Source organism: Stegodyphus dumicola, chromosome 5 (genome assembly GCF_044657685.1).
Source record: "Stegodyphus dumicola isolate Sdum_Otavi_A_Nest chromosome 5, ASM4465768v1".
Classification (NCBI taxonomy): domain Eukaryota; kingdom Metazoa; phylum Arthropoda; class Arachnida; order Araneae; family Eresidae; genus Stegodyphus; species Stegodyphus dumicola.
Window position 1 is genome coordinate 148,095,672 of NC_140772.1, and position 21,407 is coordinate 148,117,078.

At 32.8% G+C, this 21,407-nt stretch overlaps 1 protein-coding gene across 3 annotated transcripts; it reads right to left on the minus strand.

The window, feature by feature from the left end:
- Positions 1–9,079: 9,079 nt before the first annotated feature.
- LOC118196305 (uncharacterized) lies at positions 9,080–14,576 on the minus strand. Of its 3 annotated transcripts, none has more exons than XM_085817183.1 (3): positions 14,205–14,576; positions 12,426–13,833; positions 9,080–10,961 (listed from the first exon to the last, which is right to left on the minus strand). In XM_085817183.1, the coding sequence occupies exon 3, from the start codon at positions 10,884–10,886 to the stop codon at positions 9,984–9,986; it is 903 nt and encodes a 300-aa protein (XP_085673309.1). In that variant the 5' UTR covers positions 10,887–10,961; positions 12,426–13,833; positions 14,205–14,576; the 3' UTR covers positions 9,080–9,983. The 3 variants fall into 3 exon arrangements, with proteins under 3 accessions (XP_085673309.1, XP_085673310.1, XP_085673308.1); XM_085817184.1 differs by having other exon boundaries at positions 14,205–14,560; XM_085817182.1 differs by lacking the exon at positions 14,205–14,576 and having other exon boundaries at positions 12,426–14,197.
- Positions 14,577–21,407: the final 6,831 nt, after the last annotated feature.

The window sequence follows — 21,407 nt, forward strand, 5'->3', positions numbered from 1 at the left end:
TAAGTTTACCACTTTTGGCGAAAATTTAATATTTAGAATCGCCAAAATAAAAACGCCATATCATAATTGCTAGTTGCATCGTTTGTGATGAATTACCAAAATAATTCATTAGTAAGATGGGGAATATTAAAAGGAGCAACAGTTTGCTTAAAAATTTACATTAAGGTTCAGAAGTGGTGTCAGTTTTTTCAAAGTGAGCCAGAGTCAGGCCTAAATGTTAATACAACATTTTGTTTATTTAACACTGTTTATATTATATTGTAGTTCATTAGTTTGCGATGTGCTGTTTACCACTTTATGACATGAATATATTTCAAAGACTAAAATCATATTTTGATGTTCAAAGTAAAGATATGATCACATTAAAATGGAATATATAACGCATTTTATAACATATGGAATTATTTGCATGCATTTCTCGGGTCATAATTAAAGAATTATAAAACAAAATTAAGAATTCAAGTGTGAACAGACATACCAAACAGTATATTTGAAGTACTATATTACACAGGAATTATATAGAAATTGATTTGAAATAACTGGGTTTGTATTATAATAAGTAAGTTGCAATGACAGGAATATTATGGTAATGCCATTGTGAATTAAAGTATATTTCTGCTATGCAATACTTTTGCAACTGATGTCAAAATTAAAATTGCTATATTTTATAACTGCAGACTGGTTTAATAGTTATAAGTGTATCTACTTATAATTTCCATTAGAATATCATTTATGTTATTGATAATTTGTCAGTATGTTTTCTGATGTTAAGGAATTACATATTAACATATTGTTTATTTTGAAGATACAACTTATGTACCTTTTTTTTTTTTTTTTTTTTTTCCAAATCCATTTCACTTAATAAATAATGTGAGGCATTTCAATATATATTCTTTCACAAGATATTTTGGCCCTGTTCTGTTATCGGAACCAGATTCAGAAATGTACATATCAGAGTTGGCCAAACTTCATTTCAGTAAGCACGTTTGAATTCAGGAATGTTCGAGAGCTGCATTTAAATTTTCTAAAAGCCACAAGTTCATATTTACATCATTATAGAAGTAATGGAGGAGGTTTTAAATAGAAAGAAATCCCTGATAACTTTGTAAAAAGAGTCTAAACTAATTAATTACTTCCTTTTGGACACTGAATAGTTTTAGTTTACCATATTTCATACATATATTTTATATGCATGAGCCGCACAAATTGCCTGCAAGAGCCGTATAAGGCTCGCGAGCCGCACATTGGCCACAATTGGTATATATATTTTGCATGTGCATATATATATGTATGCATACACACACAAATAGACATGCACATATATATACATACATACAATCAATCCTCATAACAGAAGAGTATCAATATTTCTAGCAGCTGCTTTCTTAATTTTGCATGAAGTTATCCTGGTTATGAAATCTCATTTTCATATTTGTTCAACTATCTTTCTTCTATAATTCAAGGTAATTTCATATGTTGTATAAAAATTAAAAGCAGTTTTATAGAGTGTTCGTAAGATTATTCTTCATGTCCACCTGTGATTTTTTAATATTGTGAATTCATTGTATTCCTGATTACTTGTATTTACATTCCACAATAAAATATGAGCATATAAAAAGTGTGGTTTCATTTTGGCATGAATGCAACTTCAGTACTTGGTTTAAAATTCACGAAACTTTCCCGAGTCAATAGGTGTTTTTCTAAAATTAATACCATAAATACTTAAATATACACTTATGCATTATTTCATTTAGCCTGTTTATATTATAGACTTTTAAAAATTTAGTACCTTATTCATATTCAGTTCTTGTTCTTCATTTTTAATCTAACTGATATGCAGTTTGAAGTTTGCTCACATGGTATCAAGCTTGTAACAAATTGGTTAAATGTGGTACTTTATGGTGTATTTTCAGGAAAAGCTATATCTTTAAATTATAATGTTTTTTAAATGTAGGGTTATGAAAACTGTGGTGATGGCGATAAGGAGCGCGCCTTGCGCCCTCCGATAAGTGTGGCAACCCTAGAGGAGAAGTTTCTTACGAGTAGCGAGCAGAGCGAAACAGGCAGGCTGTCGGGCAGTGTGCGCGAAGTTCCTAAATAAAGCTTAATTTTTATTGTGCACTATGTCTTGTTAATATTTATATTAATGCAGTAAGAACATAATCTGTGATATGGAATTTGAGGATTGGTGGTAAAAACATAACCGGAAATTTCCATAATGGTAACCTGGACTGTGTTAAATCGTATGAACAGTTCTCAAGCACTTTCGGTTTTGACTACAAGCCATCACTCAAGATCTCCAAACCAGAAGTAATGGATTACATCGGTTTTCATCCTCCGAATCACAGATGAGTAGTAATTATAGATCATTTTATAATTCTGTTTTCTACTTATCATTTAATTTCATTTTCTTTAGTTAAATTTTTGCTTTTATTTTGGCTTAAAAACCTTGCACAATGTCTGATGTTTATGCCGTCTAAATTCCGGTTTATAACCGATCAGACCCATCTTTATGGTTTATTATGTGTGAAAGTACTTTTGCTCTTGCCACCCCCAAACCTATCACAGAATCCATTACTAAATATAATTATGTAGTTTCTCATCTTCCTCCAGATATCGCATCACTAGTACGGGATTTACTTATGAAACCAGACCCTATTGATCCATATGCAAAGCTTAAAACTGAGTTAATAAATCGTTCAGGAGAATCTTCTCAGCAAGAAATTCGCCAATTATTATCTGGAGAAGAATTAGGTTCTCGAAAACCTTCCGATTTGCTTAGAAATATGAAACGTCGAGCAGAATCTTTAAATGTTCCTGATAACTTAATGTTAGAATTATTCCTTCAACGTTTGCCTTCGACTGTTCAGTCTATTTTGGCAGCGGTGTCCAATTTAACTGTAGATAAAGCTGCAGAAATTGCCGACAGAATTTTAGAAGTAAATCCAACCCCAGGGACTTGTGCCGTTTCTCGCACAGTCGATCAGTCTCTTGAGGATAAATTATTTAAACAAATAGAAAAATTAAACAAACGTATTGATCGCATTTCTCTTTCTCGTGGTCGCTCGCCAAATCGCGGAGATCGCAATAAGGAAAGAAGCAATTCCAAAAGGAGAGATTATTCTGTTTGCTGGTATCATAGACGTTTTGGGAAAAAGTGTAGAGATGACAAATGTACAAAACCTTGTTCATGGCAGGGAAACGAAACCAGCAAAGAATAGAGGCGACTTATTCTTTGCCTCAAGTTTCACGTCGCCTGTTCGTTCGTGACCGTAGAACAAACCTTTCATTCTTGGTCGATACCGGCTCTGACGTGTCCTTACTTCCAGCAAATAATTCTCAAAAACGGAATTCGTCCCAACAAACACTTTTCGCTGCTAATTCTTCTACTATTCATGTTTATGGTCAAAAAACACTTTCTTTGGATTTCAAATTAAGACGACAGTTTACATGGACTTTTCTTATAGCAAATGTTAGTACACCCATTCTTGGAGCAGATTTTCTCCATTTCTTTGAATTGGTGCCTGATCTCAGAAACAAATGTCTCAAAGATTTAAAAACGCATTTTAAAACCGTCGGTTGCGTGAAAAATGCAAGTATTTATTCAGTAAAAACTGTATTTAGTGATACACCATATCACAAAATTTTAAAAGAATTTCCTTCAGTTACTAGATTACCAGATCCTAACCAACCTGTTAAACATAACACCGTTCATTATATCATAACTAAAGGTCCACCTGTGGTTGCAAAACCTCGTCGGTTAGCTCCAGATCGCTTAAAAATAGCAAAACAAGAATTTCAAACTATGATGCAATTGGGGCATTTGAGACCTTCGAGCAGCAATTATGCATCCCCACTTCACATGGTTCCAAAAAAGGGAAGTTTGGAATGGAGACCTGTAGGAGATTATCGAGCATTGAACGCTCAAACAATAAAAGACAAATACCCTATTCCATGTTTAGCCGATTTTACTGCTGCATTGCACGGTACTAAAATTTTTAGTCATGTCGACCTGATTAAGGCATACCATCAAATACCAATTAACCCAGCCGACATCCACAAAACCGCCATATGCACACCATTCGGTTTATTCGAAAGTATCCGTATGCAATTCGGCTTATGCAATGCATCTGCGACTTTTCAACGTTTTATAGATGAAGTCACGCGGGATTTAGAAGGCGTTTACGCTTTTGTCGATGACTTGCTCATAGCCTCTAAAGATTCTGAGGAACATTGCAGGCATTTGAAAGCTTTATTTTCCAAACTTCAGGAATATGGACTTTGCATAAATGTTTCAAAATGCACCTTTGGTCAAACATCTATTGATTTCTTAGGTTTTCACCTTAGTGAAAACGGAATTGAACCTCTTCCTGACAAAGTCAAATGTATTTTAGATTTTCCTCAACCTACCACTCTCACTCAGCTTCGCCGATATTTAGGCATGTTTAACTTTTATAGATGTTTCATACCTAAAGCAGCACATATTCTTTCTCCTTTAATAAAATTGTTAGAAGGCTATATTAATAAAAAGAAATCTCATTCTCGTGTTCAGGATTCATCCCCACAATTAAATTGGAACGAGAATGCTGAACAAGCCTTTATTGCTGCCAAAAATGCCATTGCTCAGGCTACCCTTTTGAGTCACCCTATTCCCGGAGCCCAGCTAAGCATCTGGGTAGATGCCTCAGACGTCGCAATCGGCGGCACACTTATGCAGTTGTCTCAACAAACATGGGAACCTATAGCATTTTTCTCTATGAAACTCAGTAAAAGTCAACAGAAATGGTCCGCGTACGATAGGGAATTATTTTCTATTTATTCTGCAATTAAGAAATTCCGACACATGTTAGAGGGCAGAAATTTTATAATTTATAGGGATCAAAAACCGTTAATATACGCTTTTAAACAGAACCCTCATAAATGTTCACCTCGACAATTGCGCCATTTAGATTTTATTTCTCAGTACTCTACTGATATTAGGCATGTGCAAGGTTCAAAAAACGTCGTTGCTGACGCTCTTTCAAGAATCGAAATTGATTCCATAACAAAATCTCCATTTTTGGATTTTAAAAAATTTTCGGAAGCTCAACGGCATGATCCGGAGGTACAAGACCTTCTCAAAAACAACACATCATCTTTGAAACTGGAATTTAAACCGTGCCAATATTCTGATGGTAATATTCTTTGTGACATATCAACGGACATTCCTCGTCCATTTGTTCCGAATTCCTTTCGCAGACTCATCTTTAATCATCTGCATAATCTGTCACATCCAGGAATTGCAGCTACTACGAAGCTTATTTGTTCTCGTTATGTATGGCCCGATATGAAACGTCATATCAAAAATTGGGTGAAATCCTGTGAATCTTGCCAAAAATCGAAAATTACTAGGCATACTAAAGCACCACTGGGCACATTCTCTCTTCCTGATGCACGTTTTTCAGAAATCCATATGGATATCGTCGGACCGTTACCTCCATCAGAAGGCAACGTGTACCTTTTGACTCTAATAGATAGATTCTCCAGATGGCCTGAAGCCATTCCCATCCCGGATATGAAAACGGAAACCATTTGCAGAGCCATCTTCAACTGTTGGATATCTCGTTTTGGCTGCCCATCGATCATAACAACAGACCAAGGTTCTCAAATGAGATCCGCACTTTTTGCAGAATTCACGCGCATTTTGGGTACGAACAGAATCACAACAACAGCCTTTCATCCAATGTCAAACGGCATTGTTGAACGATTTCATCGACATTTAAAATCTTCTCTCAAGGCTCACGAGACCAATAACTGGACTGAAACACTACCAGTTGTTATGTTTGGTATTCGGACAGCCGTAAAGGAAGATCTACAGTCATCTTGTGCTGAACTGGTGTACGGCACAACTCTCAAGCTGCCTAGTGATATGATAACGTCATCTAACATATCTCCGTATGACACACAATTTATCACGAATCTTCGGCATAGAATGCAACAGTTGAATCCAATAGCAACATCTGCACATTGCCATGAAAAATGTTACGTAAGTGCTACCTTGAAGTCGTGTACGCATGTATACTTACGTGTCGATCGAGTAAAGCCACCTCTGTGCCAACCATATACAGGTCCGCATAAAGTTCTTTCTAGAACGGACAAAACTTTCACAATTGATATTAACGGTCTGAAATCTACTGTGTCTATAGACCGTGTGAAACCAGCCTATTTGCTTTCGGACTCTAATTTGCCTGAACTAAAAACAAATAAAGACTTAAAGACAGTTCAGCAGAATAAATCTGCAAACGAACTCTCCAAGACACAAACTGTCACCAGATCGGGAAGACATGTTCACTTCCCTAAGAAACTTGCTTCTTACATAACAATTTAAAACATTTTTTTTAAATTCATATCTTAACATATTTCTTGTTATTTCATGTTTATTATATGTGTCAATACCTTGTTATATATTGAATTTCATTTTGATCTTTTCTAATTTTATATTCTAATTTTGTAATCATGTAAAAATACCCGACAGTTCGGATACTCTGAGATAATTTCATAACCTATGTCGTTCCTTTGAATAGCCATTAAAGGAACTGGGGGGAAACTCTGTGGTGATGGCGATAAGGAGCGCGCCTTGCGCCCTCCGATAAGTGTGGCAACCCTAGAGGAGAAGTTTCTTACGAGTAGCGAGCAGAGCGAAACAGGCAGGCTGTCGGGCAGTGTGCGCGAAGTTCCTAAATAAAGCTTAATTTTTATTGTGCACTATGTCTTGTTAATATTTATATTAATGCAGTAAGAACATAATCTGTGATATGGAATTTAAGGATTGGTGGTAAAAACATAACCGGAAATCTCCATAAAACTATGTCAGTGCTTGCATTGTTATAGTATTCTGTATTAAGAATTAGTCAACTTTTTATATAAACCAACAGATTTTTAACATCTGAGATAAGTATGAGTAGTGTGCTCTCAAAATTTTTTATCGCTTAATATTCAAATTTGGCATCTTCGCTTATTTGTTATCTGATGAAAGGTTTTTACTTGTTTCATTCTCGTTATTCTCCATAATACAAATGAAATAGTTAAAATTATCTTTCAAAAAATTAGCAAAAATATACAAATTTTATTCAGCTTTATTTTCCTAAAATAAACACTTGCATTTATGCTGGAAATAAAGCAAAGATAGCAAATTTTCGTTATTTCATATAGCCCACCAGAGGCCGAGCGGTTAAGACACTGAACACTGGTAGTTCGGTCCGAGGTTCGAATCCTGTGAATGGGCTGGCTGCATGGGTGTTTTCATGGTTTTTCCCATGTGTAACGTGTATACGAGCCAGTTTTCCTTAGAAAGTCCTCCACGAAGGCATCCCTTCCCTTAGGCAGATAGCCGTAATTAAATAAACCAAACCAAAACCATTATTGATCTTCATCAGTAACTAATAATAATATATGTAAAACAATAATAATAATTCATAATAAATTCTTCTGGTCAAAAGACAAAAAAAAAAAAAAAAAAAAAAAAAAGTTAAAGTGAGACATTGAAATCAAATTATGAGCCATACTGTGCACTTTTATAACAACTTTTCCATATTAAGGAACAAGTAGTACAATAAATTATACATGGCAGTAGATAAAAAAAATAAGTTGCATTTTTTGTTAAATTTTTATAAGACATTATAATAAAAATATACAAATTGCACCCACACAGAAAAATAATCTTAGTTGTTAAAACTATAGTGTTCTGAAATTATAAGTTTTATAGTAATTAATGTATGCTAATTTTTTCAAATAAATGTATATTTGTGTGCTGAAACAGCTTAAATTAATAATACCATATATATGTTTTTTCAAATAAATGTGTGTGCTGAAATAGCTTTAATGAATAACACCGTATTCATTAAGCTATTTAATTTGAATATAAAAAGTTTAAGGGCTATATACAGAAGTCACGTAATATATTTTTCTTATTTATAATTGAACTAAAGAACAAAATAAGGAAAAGATCATTACAAACCTTGTTTTTTATGGAACTCTAAGTTTCATACATTTTATCATGTTATTATAATTATGGCGAGTCTTTAATCTTAAAGTGACTTAAAACTAACTTAAAAGTGAGATCTTAAATCTCCTGTGGTGAGAAACAGTTCTAGACATCCTACTTCACTGAATTTAATATTTTTTTCACGTTACGTTATGAATGCATATTCTGTGTTTGCTTAAAATTGATGATGAATATGACGTAACTTTAGCAACCGTATCTTTGTGCATACGTTTATGTGCTTTTAAATATCTCATCACATAGAAAGATGCACTGCAAGATTTGCATTATGTTTAAATATCTATATAATACGGATATGTTTAAATATCCATCTCAGTAATAAAAGCAAAAAGAAAGAAAGCGAAGTGCAAGCTCTTTGATTTAAACAAACTGCTAACAATTGACGAGATACGCAGTTGGAGGAGAACTAGAAATAGAGCCAACAACGTTTCAGGACTGTCATGTGATATAGTCAATGACAGTAAAGATAAGCATTTTGCGTTATCTATCTTGAGATGCCTGTTGCAGCATGGCTCTAGAAACTTCTGGATGAATTGGTCACAGGGCTTCGAAAATAGGTTTTCGTGTCATAACGAACTTTGCACTTATCTTGCATAACACATCCTGCAGAGTATAAATATGGGTCTGAGAACAAGAGAGCTTGTGAATCAGGTGCAGACTTTGCAGTTAGCTGAATTACAAGTTAGTGTTTATCCTGAGAAAGTGATTTAGGAAACTTTAGAATTTATTTCATGAGCTAAAAGTGAATTGCTAAATATCCCTATTCTCCTTGATTTGTTTTCAGCCATTTTTGTTCTGTGTGTAATAGTATTGTGCCTATTCTCCTAATAAATTGTTCATACCATCCTGCTTATCTGGACTCATTATTTAAAGAAACATCAGCAATCCTATCACCTAACTGGACAATGATTACGTATATGATAAATGTGTAATTCACATTTACAGTAGAATAGTTATTATAAAGCATGACTTTATAAATAGATTTAACGTATGCGTAGATTAAGTATAGGATAAATGCATAGCTTAGATATACAGTAGAACAGTTATAACAATTTTATTAAATTTATAATAAGATACATAATTAAATTAAAATGAGACATCCAGATTAGTTACATAAAAATCAAATAATTTGTTATAAATATACAAATTTTAAAAATACTTAAATAGCATAATTTTCTTAAACATTATTTAGTGACTTTTCTTTTAAACTTTTGGCATTCAATTCACTGCAATACAAATGATCATAGCTGGGATCTGAATTAACAATTAATTGATTTAATAAAATAGGTTTGGTATTATTTTTTTCTGCTGTTGAAGGATTTCCAAACTGTACTTTTTTACACACTTTTCGTTTTTTAACTGAATAAAATCTCTTTTGGGGAACAATTTTTTTATTTGTTGGTTCTTTTGAAACTGAAGCATGTGCTTTATCTAACAAAGGAACTTCTAATAAATGTTCAATTACATTTAAATGCTTTTTTATTTGTGTAGCAAGATTAATGTCCATATTTTCAATGCAGTTTAATTTTTCAGAAATTGAAAATGAAGATTGAATAAGTTCACTAATGCATGTTTTACTTACTGTTAAAGATTCATAATTATTCCTAGTAGGTATTCTGTTTAGAGGGCCTATATAAGGTTCTGTCTTTTTTTCAGACATGATTACAAAATGTATATGTTTACACATATTATTTAAAATAGAATAATCATGGCATGTACATTTATAAGCTTTTAAACAGCATGAACAAAGTCTACAAGTTATGAGGCATAAATCATTACAAACATGATCTCTGATAATTTTATAAGAATTTTCTCCCAGTTCTGATGAAACTTCCCATACATCATCTTTTTTTACACAGTTAGCATTTAAAAGCTCAGCAGCTTTATGACGTTGAAATGTTTTTGTTGTCTTCTTTGTTATTTTTCCTTTCTGATATTTTATTTAAGTGTCAAACTTTTGATCATTGACAAGATTAATTAACTCGATGATACATTTATCAACCCGTTTGGTTTTCTTCCCATCTAAATAAATATATTTTAATTTCCGATGAAATGTTTCAACATACATATTGGTGTTGATTTTAGCCCCTTTTCTGAAACAGTATGCCCACATTTTGGCTCTTTCAAAATAGTATGTCATAAAATATTTATGGAATTCTCGCATGTCTTCATCTTCACATAGTTGCTCAGAAAATGTTTCTAACATTTTGTTGAACATTTCTTCATCTAATTCATACATTAAAGTTTTTAAAGTTTTGTACACTGCTTGTCTTTTATGTTTTGGCACAGAATTTAAATGACCTTTCCATGCTCTGTCCACATGCCAAGCACATAATAATTTTTGGCAAGAACCAAATGTATGCTCCCATGCATTATAGAACATGGGAGCATCATCGCTCATGAAAACCTTTGGCTTGATATCAATGATCTTTTTGATGCAGTTAAAAAAGTTTACCAAAATTTTTTCTGATACTGTTGATGATATTAAGAAAGCAACTGGTATGCCCTCTTCATACTTATCAACGACAAGCAATGTTACAAGTTCAAATCCATAAGCAGAAATTCCATGTGTAGAATCAATACAGATTCTATCATTACCAAATTCTATCAACATTTTTTTTTTTTTTTTTTGAAATTCTGTCATTATTGCTAACATGAAATCATTTTCGTTTACGTTTGCATATTTTTCTCCTTGACGTTTATACATCAGAACGGGGTTGAATTCCATTTGTGACATCGTATTAACCCAGGACCAAACACTTGTCTCATCATCTGTTAAAATAAATCCTTTAGAATTAATGCTCAGACCAAAATCCCTCTTAATGTTATGCAGGTCTTTTCTCATTATTAACTATTTTGTTTCAATATCATCTCTCGAAGAGAATCTTGCATCTTGCAAAATTCGTTTCTCTTCCACCCCCTGCAATAATTTAAAAAGATAATTAGGAGATAAAAATTATATATACTATATGCAAAATAAAGTTTTTCATTTATATGAACTTGAAAAGAAAATTTTATATTATTTTATACCTACTAAATATGAATTCCATGCAAACAATGGTATGATATTAGAATATCAGCTTGCAACTGAAATTTTTTTTTAATGAACATTTCATTGCCCTAATCAATTCTTTCAACAATATATAAAATAGTAAGTGTTTTGAAATTTGAACATCAACTTAAGGAGTACAGCAACTGAGACCAATATTTATCCAGCGCTTTTTGCATTTCTGCCTTATAAGACACAAGCAACGTAAGTTGCAATGTTTCAGGAAGTGAAATGTTGGTACCCTAAGTAGAAGCCGGACATTATAAAATTTGATTTTGAAGCCGCAGCCATCAATAGCTGTATGTTAGAATTTCCCAGTTCGACTATATTCGGTTGTAACTTTCATTTTAATCAATGTTTGTGACATAAGATGAATGAGGAGAAATGGGTGTAATAAAGGAATATAAAGAGAACGAACATATAAGACATGTCTGTAGAATGATTTCTGCCTTAGCTTACTTGCCAATAGAACATGTAGATGATACTTAGAGCATTGTATAGGAAAAAGCTTTTAGCACTAACAAACTTACCACATTCATTGATTCTTTTGTCGAGTAGTGAATGGAAAATCAAAATATGCCCATTAAAATACGGAATGTACATGGACAGCATCATAAGACAAATAATTCTGTTGAAAGGTGGAATTCTAAATTAAACACAATCACTGGCAGAAACCAGCCTATTGTGCACTTATTAGTTAAAATGCTAAAAGAAGAAACACAAAAAAGTGTCTTTTAATTTGAAAGCCAGAGAATTAGGCGACCCTGAAATAACAAGGAAAAAAGCATATGTAAAATTGGATGAAAGAATTAAAAACATCCTAAAAGAATTCGAAACATCAAACAATTTAGAAAAATGTCTAAAATCTTTAAGTTTTGTAACTAGGTTGGACTAAATTGTAAATTATATTTATGCCTTTATAATAAAGGATAGCTAGTATTTATTTACTAGTATCTGTTTTGTATATTTTACTTCTAATATTTATTTTTACTTACATTAATGCAGCTAATTAATTTTATGGTAACTGCACCTGTTCTAATATTTGACTCTAAAATACAGTTTTCCACAAAATCCCTGAAATTTTTATTTTTATTACATTTTATATTTACACAAAAGTTTTTATTTTTATTACATTTCGCTATGTTTAAAATGCATTCGCACTATAATATCATAACAATTTAAATACATATAAATAATTAAATATGATTGGCAAAAATGTATTTATCATTGTAATTCGATAATCGAGTGCAAAAACAGAGAACATCGGTAAAAGAGATTTGCCACTTAAAATACTGTTTTAAATTATATTTGCAATTTTTAAAAGTATTTATTTACTTATTTATCTGCACCCTTTATCTGTTCTAAGATGGGGAAAAGATGTGCAGCTCTAACCACGATGAGTTTCGAAGTGTCTGCTCTGATCGCGAAATTGTACGTGTCCGCTCTGGCAACGTCCGGTGTAGCCACACCACCTGTTCACAAATGTGACAATAGATTACTGGCGAAAACTCTAAACTGACTATTAGCTCATTAGTATAATATAGTTACTGAAAAATGTAAATATCATGACAGATGTATCTTATATACTAAAAACTAATGGAATAAAAAAAGTATCTTTAAATTTACAAATATGCCTATACAGTAGATTAGTAAGAAATATGATACTTAATTTAATAATAAGAAAAACAATTGTTACAAATCTCAGGTTACTTAAATATAGATAATTAATCACTTTTATATAAATATTTAATATGCTGTTCATAAATACAAGAGAAAACAATTTACCATAATTTTAAATCAGACAAAATATTAATCTTAGTTTCATCTAGATTTTGAATCAAACTTCAGCATTTTCAAGGTCCCTCTTCTTCAAGACAATTATCCAAATTTATATTAAAAGCAGTTGACAGAGAAACACAAACATTGAACCATTCAGATAAAACAGTAATGAAATATAACAAATTAAGATATTAGAATTATAAATGTGTTAATTCCTTCATAACACATTTAGAATTATAATATCTTGGTTTTACATGCTTCATTATTATTTTCCACAGCAGACAGTGTTACGTTCATCTTTACTTTGCTCTACCCACTCCTTCCATTTTGCAAAAGTTTTGTACTCCTGAAGAGATACCTGTGTCTGATTGTCCTCAAAGCTGATAATTTTATTTAAAATCTATGCAAATTAAGTCTGCTGTTAAGCCTAATTTTAAATTTCACACTCGCGTGTTTCTCTCCCAATCTGAATTTTCCATGAATGATTTTCGTTATCAACTTCATTAATATTAAAATTCATTCACTTTTGGAATTTTGAACCACCTGTATATTAATGACAGCTAGAAAGGCTCCAACTGCATAAGTAATTATAGTTTTATTTAAGAGAAATTAATACAATCAAAATACGGTCTAACACATAACTTGCCTGCTATACTTTGCTTTTCTTGTTTAGGAATAGGGAGATGACAAAGGGATTTTTCATGCTTGTAATGTTCTTTAAAATATACAGCTTCAAAACGATTGCCAAAATCTTTTAGTATGACAGTAGCTGTGCAAGAGAAACCTGTTTTGGAAGTCCCTTGTGCTTTTAGCTGTCTTTCACCTTTGCCTTTTGCTTTGTATGTCCCACTTCTATTACAGCAAAACAGCGTCCTGGTGTAATTTTTATGTTTCTGCCCAGATGAATCTACCACAAAATGAGTCTTTGTTTTTCTTTCTTCATCCGATAGCCATGAATAAAAGTCTAATAAATAAATAAATGTATAAATTTTCATAATAAGGGCATCTGATTAGTAAATAAAAATATGCAGATTGCAGCCACACAGAAAAATAATCTTAATTGTTAAAACTATAATGTTTTGAAATTATATGTTTCAAAGTAATTAATTTGTTAATTTTTTCAAATAAATGCATATTTGTGTGCTGAAACAGCTTAAATTAATAATACCATATATATGGTGTTTCTTCAAATAAATGTATTGCTGAACTAGCTTTAATGAAGCTATTTAATTTTAATGTAAAAAGATTAAGGGCTATATACAGAAGTTACGCAATATATTTTGCTTATTTATAATTGAACTAGGAAAACAAAATAATAAAAAGTTCATTGCATACCTTGCTTTTTTTGAAACTCCAGTTTTATACATTTGGTCATATTGCTGTAATTATGGCAAGTCTCTAAGTCAGATCTTAAATCTCCTGTAGTAGGAAATAGTTCCCGGCATTCGCCTTCGCCGCATTTAATATTACTTCGCCTTATATTATGGATACGTATCCTATGTTTAGCTAAAGAATTTTTTGTACAAAATTGCTTCGTACAATACGTACACGAAAATGGTGCAACTTTATTATTTAAATTCGTGTATTCTTTGTGCATGCGCTTTCAAATATCTTTTCGCATAAAAAGATGAACTGCAAGATTTACATTTAAACATATCCATTTTGATAATAAAAAAAAGCAATATCCTTGATTTAAACAAACCGCTAACAATTGGCGAGAAACACAATTGCAGTTGGCGAAAAACCAGAAATAGCCCCTAAAACCAAAGAATCTCTTACAGATTCTTTGCCTAAACGTTTCGGGAGTGTCACGTGGTATACAGCCAATGACAGTGAAGATAAGCATTTTCCTCTTCTGGTCTTGAGACGCCTGTCTAGAAACTGCTTAATTTGACTACAAGCAATTATACATTTGCCATTGTATTCTTCGCTTATACTACAATCTTCTTCAATTAAGTTAACATCAATTAACTCTTGTATTTCATCATCAAGCGTTCTCAAATTATTTTTCTTTTCGGTTAATAATTCAAACAATTCTAGTAATTCTTTAATCGAATTTTCCTCTCCTTCAATTTTTAATTTATCTTCAATCACTTTAATTAACCTAGTAACAGACGATCTCAATGTGGAACGTTTACGTTTCAATCTATCTAACTTTTCTTCCATTTTATTTAATTTAAATACACCCACGACAGCAATAATAAATACTTACTAATGTACTACAAATAATCACTAAATAATTAATTTAAGATTTCCCTACCTTTATTTGGAATTCCATTGTCCCTCGAGTATGAAATATCCATTGAAATCGAAACACTTGGATCGAACACCTAAAATCTTCACAAAGCCTTAATTCCTTACGCCGATGCACCATCTAATAATTTTGTGCATCTCCAAGTCAGATAATGGTGGTTCAGTGGGTTTACTAATTTTAACACTTTTTCATTTTTAACAATATTTTAATTACTATATACAGAGCGTATTCTTAGGCCGCCGCCTTCAACATGAACAAACTTTATTCTCTTACAACTAAGCGAGCAACAGCGCCCTCTAGCCTTTTTCTTCAAATTACACAACATAGACTGTGAAAAAATTCGTAAAATATATGCTTAAGCTTAGCATTATTGGAAATATAAACATATGCTGCTTCTAAAAATGTTTACATTTCTTATTGAACTGTACGTTGTATAAGCGCAAAAGGGCAGATTGTAACATGCCACGCTAAGCGATAGCATAAAAAAAAAAAAAAAAAAAAAAAAAAAAAAAACTCTTCTGTTGCAACGCTAAATTCTGAATCCTTTGAGATGTTTTGTTTCATTTTTTAATACTATGTACATATTTAATATTTTTTCATTGAAAACTTCTCACTATAACGTCAGTACCTTATTATGAATTTCATCTTCTCTGCACCACCACTGAAATTACAAAAAAAAAGTGTAATCCATAAGAAAAAACTTTTTTCACAAAAATGTTTGGAAAGGAGGGAAAAAAGTAAAGTATGCGCTTCTTTTGTGCTATATGAATAAGACAAGTAGTTTTGTATTTTAGTTGAAGTGCAGTTTCCCCTTTATTCATGTAGAAAAACATGGGAAAAAGAACGGAAATTTCCAAGCTTCGAATAAAACACTTGAAAGAAAGTATTCCATATTGAAATGTGTTGACTTAGCACTTGAACTTTTCTCCTGCCTCTTTTCAAAATGTTAGTTTTTGTTGCATTTGAAGTAGCTACACCTCATGGGTGATTGAAGTGTATGTTGTGCTCTGTTTTGAACTGTCTTCGTACACATATTTCACATCTTGTCAAAGTACCTCAAATTATACAGAAGTATTTTTAGACATTAAATGAAACATCTGAATAAGTAAACATCTTTTGCACAGCTCTGTGTAGCAAAATCTTTTAGACACATTGATTCTGTTTGAAGAGCAATTCTAATCTACACAGAGTTAATACCATTGCGTGCGTAACAGATTAAATGCGTCCGATTATAGATTAAAATTTTTATTTTTATCCAAATAAACACTTAATTGCTCTGGAATTTTTCACAGAAAATATTCTTACAGGTTTTCACAGAATTACACAGTACAATCAATTATTTCGCTTCAAACTACTAAGAACGTTAAACACAACGCAATGCAAAGCTCATATAAAGAGAAAGGTAACCTGGAAATATCTCCACTCCGCCAAGATATTTGTAGTAATTAGACACAATAACACGCCGAATAAATACTAATTCAGAAGTCAAACAACAAAAATCAGCGTTATACCTACAAAAATTTTTCACAGGACTAGTTTCGATGGTTTTACCGAACCATCATCTTCAGCTGCAAAACCGCAAATGAACAAGATAGGAAATAATGATTAGATAAGATAAGAAAGCCTGGACAAGAATAAGCAAGTGGCGCCATCTGTTGGCGAAACCAGAACTAAAACATAATTTCTCTAAAAGCCGAAGGCAAATTCGGATTGGAATTAGGATCGTTAACTAGAACAGAAAGATTTTTATGAATGTGAAATGCCTCTAGAAAATCCAGTTCTCCAATGGAAGATGTTTTTTGAATAATTTTGGCAGCAGAAAAATTGAAAGTGTGATTTTCGGACCAACAATGTTGAGCAACAGAAGACTTCTGTGTTTCCTTTTTTCTAAAATATGCCTCATGTTCTTTGACCCGAAATTTTAAGGCTCTCTTAGTTTGGCCAATGTAAATTAAACCACACTGGCAACAAATCCTATAAATACCCCAGGAATTCATATCCGGAATGGGGTCCTTGAGTATAGAAGTTGGAATTTTATTGATGGGAGAATAAACAACCCGAAAGTTAAATTTCTGCAAAATATGTGCAACTTTATAGCTAATTGATGAAAAGAAGGGAATGACAACAGAATTTTTATAATCTCCTAAAATAAGAGTGTGGCTTTTAGTGTGTTGAGATGAGAATTTTTTAACTGCTTGATTAATAATGTTGGGTGAAAAGCCCCTGTCAATAGCTATTGCTTTTAAATAATTTAGTTCTTCATCAAGGGCTAGTTTGGAGGAGCAAACTTGAAGAGCACGGAAAACATAGGAATAAAATGAAGCTAACTTTTGTTTAGTCGGATGACATGATTTAAAGTGTGGTGGAAGGCAAACCGATGAAGGTTTACGGTAAACTGTAGTACTGAAGTTGGATGTGTTACGTGTGACCAGAATGTCGAGAAACGGAAGAGAATTGCAAGTCTCAAGTTCAAAAGTGAACTGAATAGCAGGATCAATAGAATTCATTGTTGAAAGAACTTTATTTAAATCATCTTTATTACCTTCAAACAGGGTAAAAGTATCGTCTACGTAGCGGAACCATGCCGGGAAGTTTAAAGTTTCAAACAATTTTGATTCATAATAATGCATGTAGATATCAGCCAGGATGGGACTGAGGGGGCTTCCCATGGCTAATCCCTCAGTTTGCTTGTAATGTTTATTTTGGAAAACAAAATGTGTTTGTTTCAAACAGAGTTGAGTGAGAGAAATTAGCTCATCAATTTCGATGCAAGAGAAATGAAATTCGCGAAGTCTGGTTTCTAGACATCTTAATGCACCCTCCACTGGGACATTGGTGAATAATGATTTTACATCAAAAGAAACCATGAGTAAATTACTAGGAGAAATGTTTTTAACCTTTTTTACAAATTCTATTGAATTATTTATGGTGTAAATGTTATTGTCTAATAGAGTGGAAAATCTAGAAACTAAATATTTAGCTAAAGGATACGAGGCAGTACCTAAATTTGATACAATAGGGCGGAAAGGAATACCACTTTTATGAATTTTGGGAAGAGCATATAATCTGGCACAATTCGCAACAGATGGGATAAGCGAATGTTTTAAGTTGCTTGAAATGATTTGCGAAGATTTGATCGCAGTTTTTATTTTGGATAAGTCCGAAGGTGAAGGATCTTTAGGGATCGGATTATATGGTCCTTCGTTTAAGAGTTTAGTGACACCATCGATGTAAGTGTTCTTATCCATGACGACTATCTAGCCACCTTTGTCGGCCTTTGAAATGATAATATCCGGGTTAGAATGAATTTCGCGCATTGTAGCTCTTTCTCTCGCAGTTAGATTTGGTTTCAAAGGTTTATTATTGAATTTCACATTATGAGCGATAAGATGCCTAATCATTTCTTTCTGTGAATCTGAAACTTTACTGAACTTGAAAACTTTTTCGATAGGAGCCAAAATCTTTGGAATCGAGGGTTTACAGGTTTGTGAGAAGTTAAAATTATATTTTAGAATTCTCTCTTGTTCTTCTGAAAGACTAACATTAGAAATATTAACTATTGGCTTGATGTTTACAATGGGAAGATTATTTGAACTACTTGAACTGGAAGACTGTAAAAGAAGTTTTTCGAATTTAACTGCAAGGGTGTTTTTATGACGGTTAACTGCATTCTCCGTTCTAGACCAAGACATTTGTTCAAGGGCAGTGAATTTTGGATATGATTTAGCGAGTTCCAGATGAAGCTTATAGAGTTCATGTTCAATTTTGGACAATTGTCGACGTGTATCCCTTATCACGGACCGAAGTAAGGCAAGCTTGCAATTTAACAGAATTCTTGAAACGCGACTCGAAGGTTTTGGATTAGATTTGATTTGAATAAAATTGGGGATCAATTGGGGATCTAACTGCGAGAGAAAGAGCTACAATGCGCGAAATTCATTCTAACCCAGATATTTCAAAGGCCGACAAAGGTGGCCAGATAGTCGTCATGGATAAGAACACTTACATCGATGGTGTCACTAAACTCTTAAACGAAGGACCATATAATCCGATCCCTAAAGATCCTTCACCTTCGGACTTATCCAAAATAAAAACTGCGATCAAATCTTCGCAAATCATTTCAAGCAACTTAAAACATTCGCTTATCCCATCTGTTGCGAATTGTGCCAGATTATATGCTCTTCCCAAAATTCATAAAAGTGGTATTCCTTTCCGTCCTATTGTATCAAATTTAGGTACTGCCTCGTATCCTTTAGCTAAATATTTAGTTTCTAGATTTTCCACTCTATTAGACAATAACATTTACACCATAAAAAATTCAATAGAATTTGTAAAAAAGGTTAAAAACATTTCTCCTAGTAATTTACTCATGGTTTCTTTTGATGTAAAATGATTATTCACCAATGTCCCAGTGGAGGGTGCATTAAGATGTCTAGAAACCAGACTTCGTGAATTTCATTTCTCTTGCATCGAAATTGATGAGCTAATTTCTCTCACTCAACTCTGTTTGAAACAAACACATTTTGTTTTCCAAAATAAACATTACAAGCAAACTGAGGGATTAGCCATGGGAAGCCCCCTCAGTCCCATCCTGGCTGATATCTACATGCATTATTATGAATCAAAATTGTTTGAAACTTTAAACTTCCCGGCATGGTTCCGCTACGTAGACGATACTTTTACCCTGTTTGAAGGTAATAAAGATGATTTAAATAAAGTTCTTTCAACAATGAATTCTATTGATCCTGCTATTCAGTTCACTTTTGAACTTGAGACTTGCAATTCTCTTCCGTTTCTCGACATTCTGGTCACACGTAACACATCCAACTTCAGTACTACAGTTTACCGTAAACCTTCATCGGTTTGCCTTCCACCACACTTTAAATCATGTCATCCGACTAAACAAAAGTTAGCTTCATTTTATTCCTATGTTTTCCGTGCTCTTCAAGTTTGCTCCTCCAAACTAGCCCTTGATGAAGAACTAAATTATTTAAAAGCAATAGCTATTGACAGGGGCTTTTCACCCAACATTATTAATCAAGCAGTTAAAAAATTCTCATCTCAACACACTAAAAGCCACACTCTTATTTTAGGAGATTATAAAAATTCTGTTGTCATTCCCTTCTTTTCATCAATTAGCTATAAAGTTGCACATATTTTGCAGAAATTTAACTTTCGGGTTGTTTATTCTCCCATCAATAAAATTCCAACTTCTATACTCAAGGACCCCATTCCGGATATGAATTCCTGGGGTATTTATAGGATTTGTTGCCAGTGTGGTTTAATTTACATTGGCCAAACTAAGAGAGCCTTAAAATTTCGGGTCAAAGAACATGAGGCATATTTTAGAAAAAAGGAAACACAGAAGTCTTCTGTTGCTCAACATTGTTGGTCCGAAAATCACACTTTCAATTTTTCTGCTGCCAAAATTATTCAAAAAACATCTTCCATTGGAGAACTGGATTTTCTAGAGGCATTTCACATTCATAAAAATCTTTCTGTTCTAGTTAACGATCCTAATTCCAATCCAAATTTGCCTTCGGCTTTTAGAGAAATTATGTTTTAGTTCTGGTTTCGCCAACAGATGGCGCCACTTGCTTATTCTTGTCCAGGCTTTCTTATCTTATCTAATCATTATTTCCTATCTTGTTCATTTGCGGTTTTGCAGCTGAAGATGATGGTTCGGTAAAACCATCGAAACTAGTCCTGTGAAAAATTTTTGTAGGTATAACGCTGATTTTTGTTGTTTGACTTCTGAATTAGTATTTATTCGGCGTGTTATTGTGTCTAATTACTACAAATATCTTGGCGGAGTGGAGATATTTCCAGGTTACCTTTCTCTTTATATGAGCTTTGCATTGCGTTGTGTTTAACGTTCTTAGTAGTTTGAAGCGAAATAATTGATTGTACTGTGTAATTCTGTGAAAACCTGTAAGAATATTTTCTGTGAAAAATTCCAGAGCAATTAAGTGTTTATTTGGATAAAAATAAAAATTTTAATCTATAATCGGACGCATTTAATCTGTTACGCACGCAATGGTATTAACTCTGTGTAGATTAGAATTGCTCTTCAAACAGAATCAATGTGTCTAAAAGATTTTGCTACACAGAGCTGTGCAAAAGATGTTTACTTATTCAGATGTTTCATTTAATGTCTAAAAATACTTCTGTATAATTTGAGGTACTTTGACAAGATGTGAAATATGTGTACGAAGACAGTTCAAAACAGAGCACAACATACACTTCAATCACCCATGAGGTGTAGCTACTTCAAATGCAACAAA

What these genes read in the sequence shown, in the direction of transcription:
- LOC118196305 (XM_085817183.1), bottom strand. Translation starts at nt 10,886, where the DNA reads ATGAGAAAAGACCTGCATAACATTAAGAGGGATTTTGGTCTGAGCATT.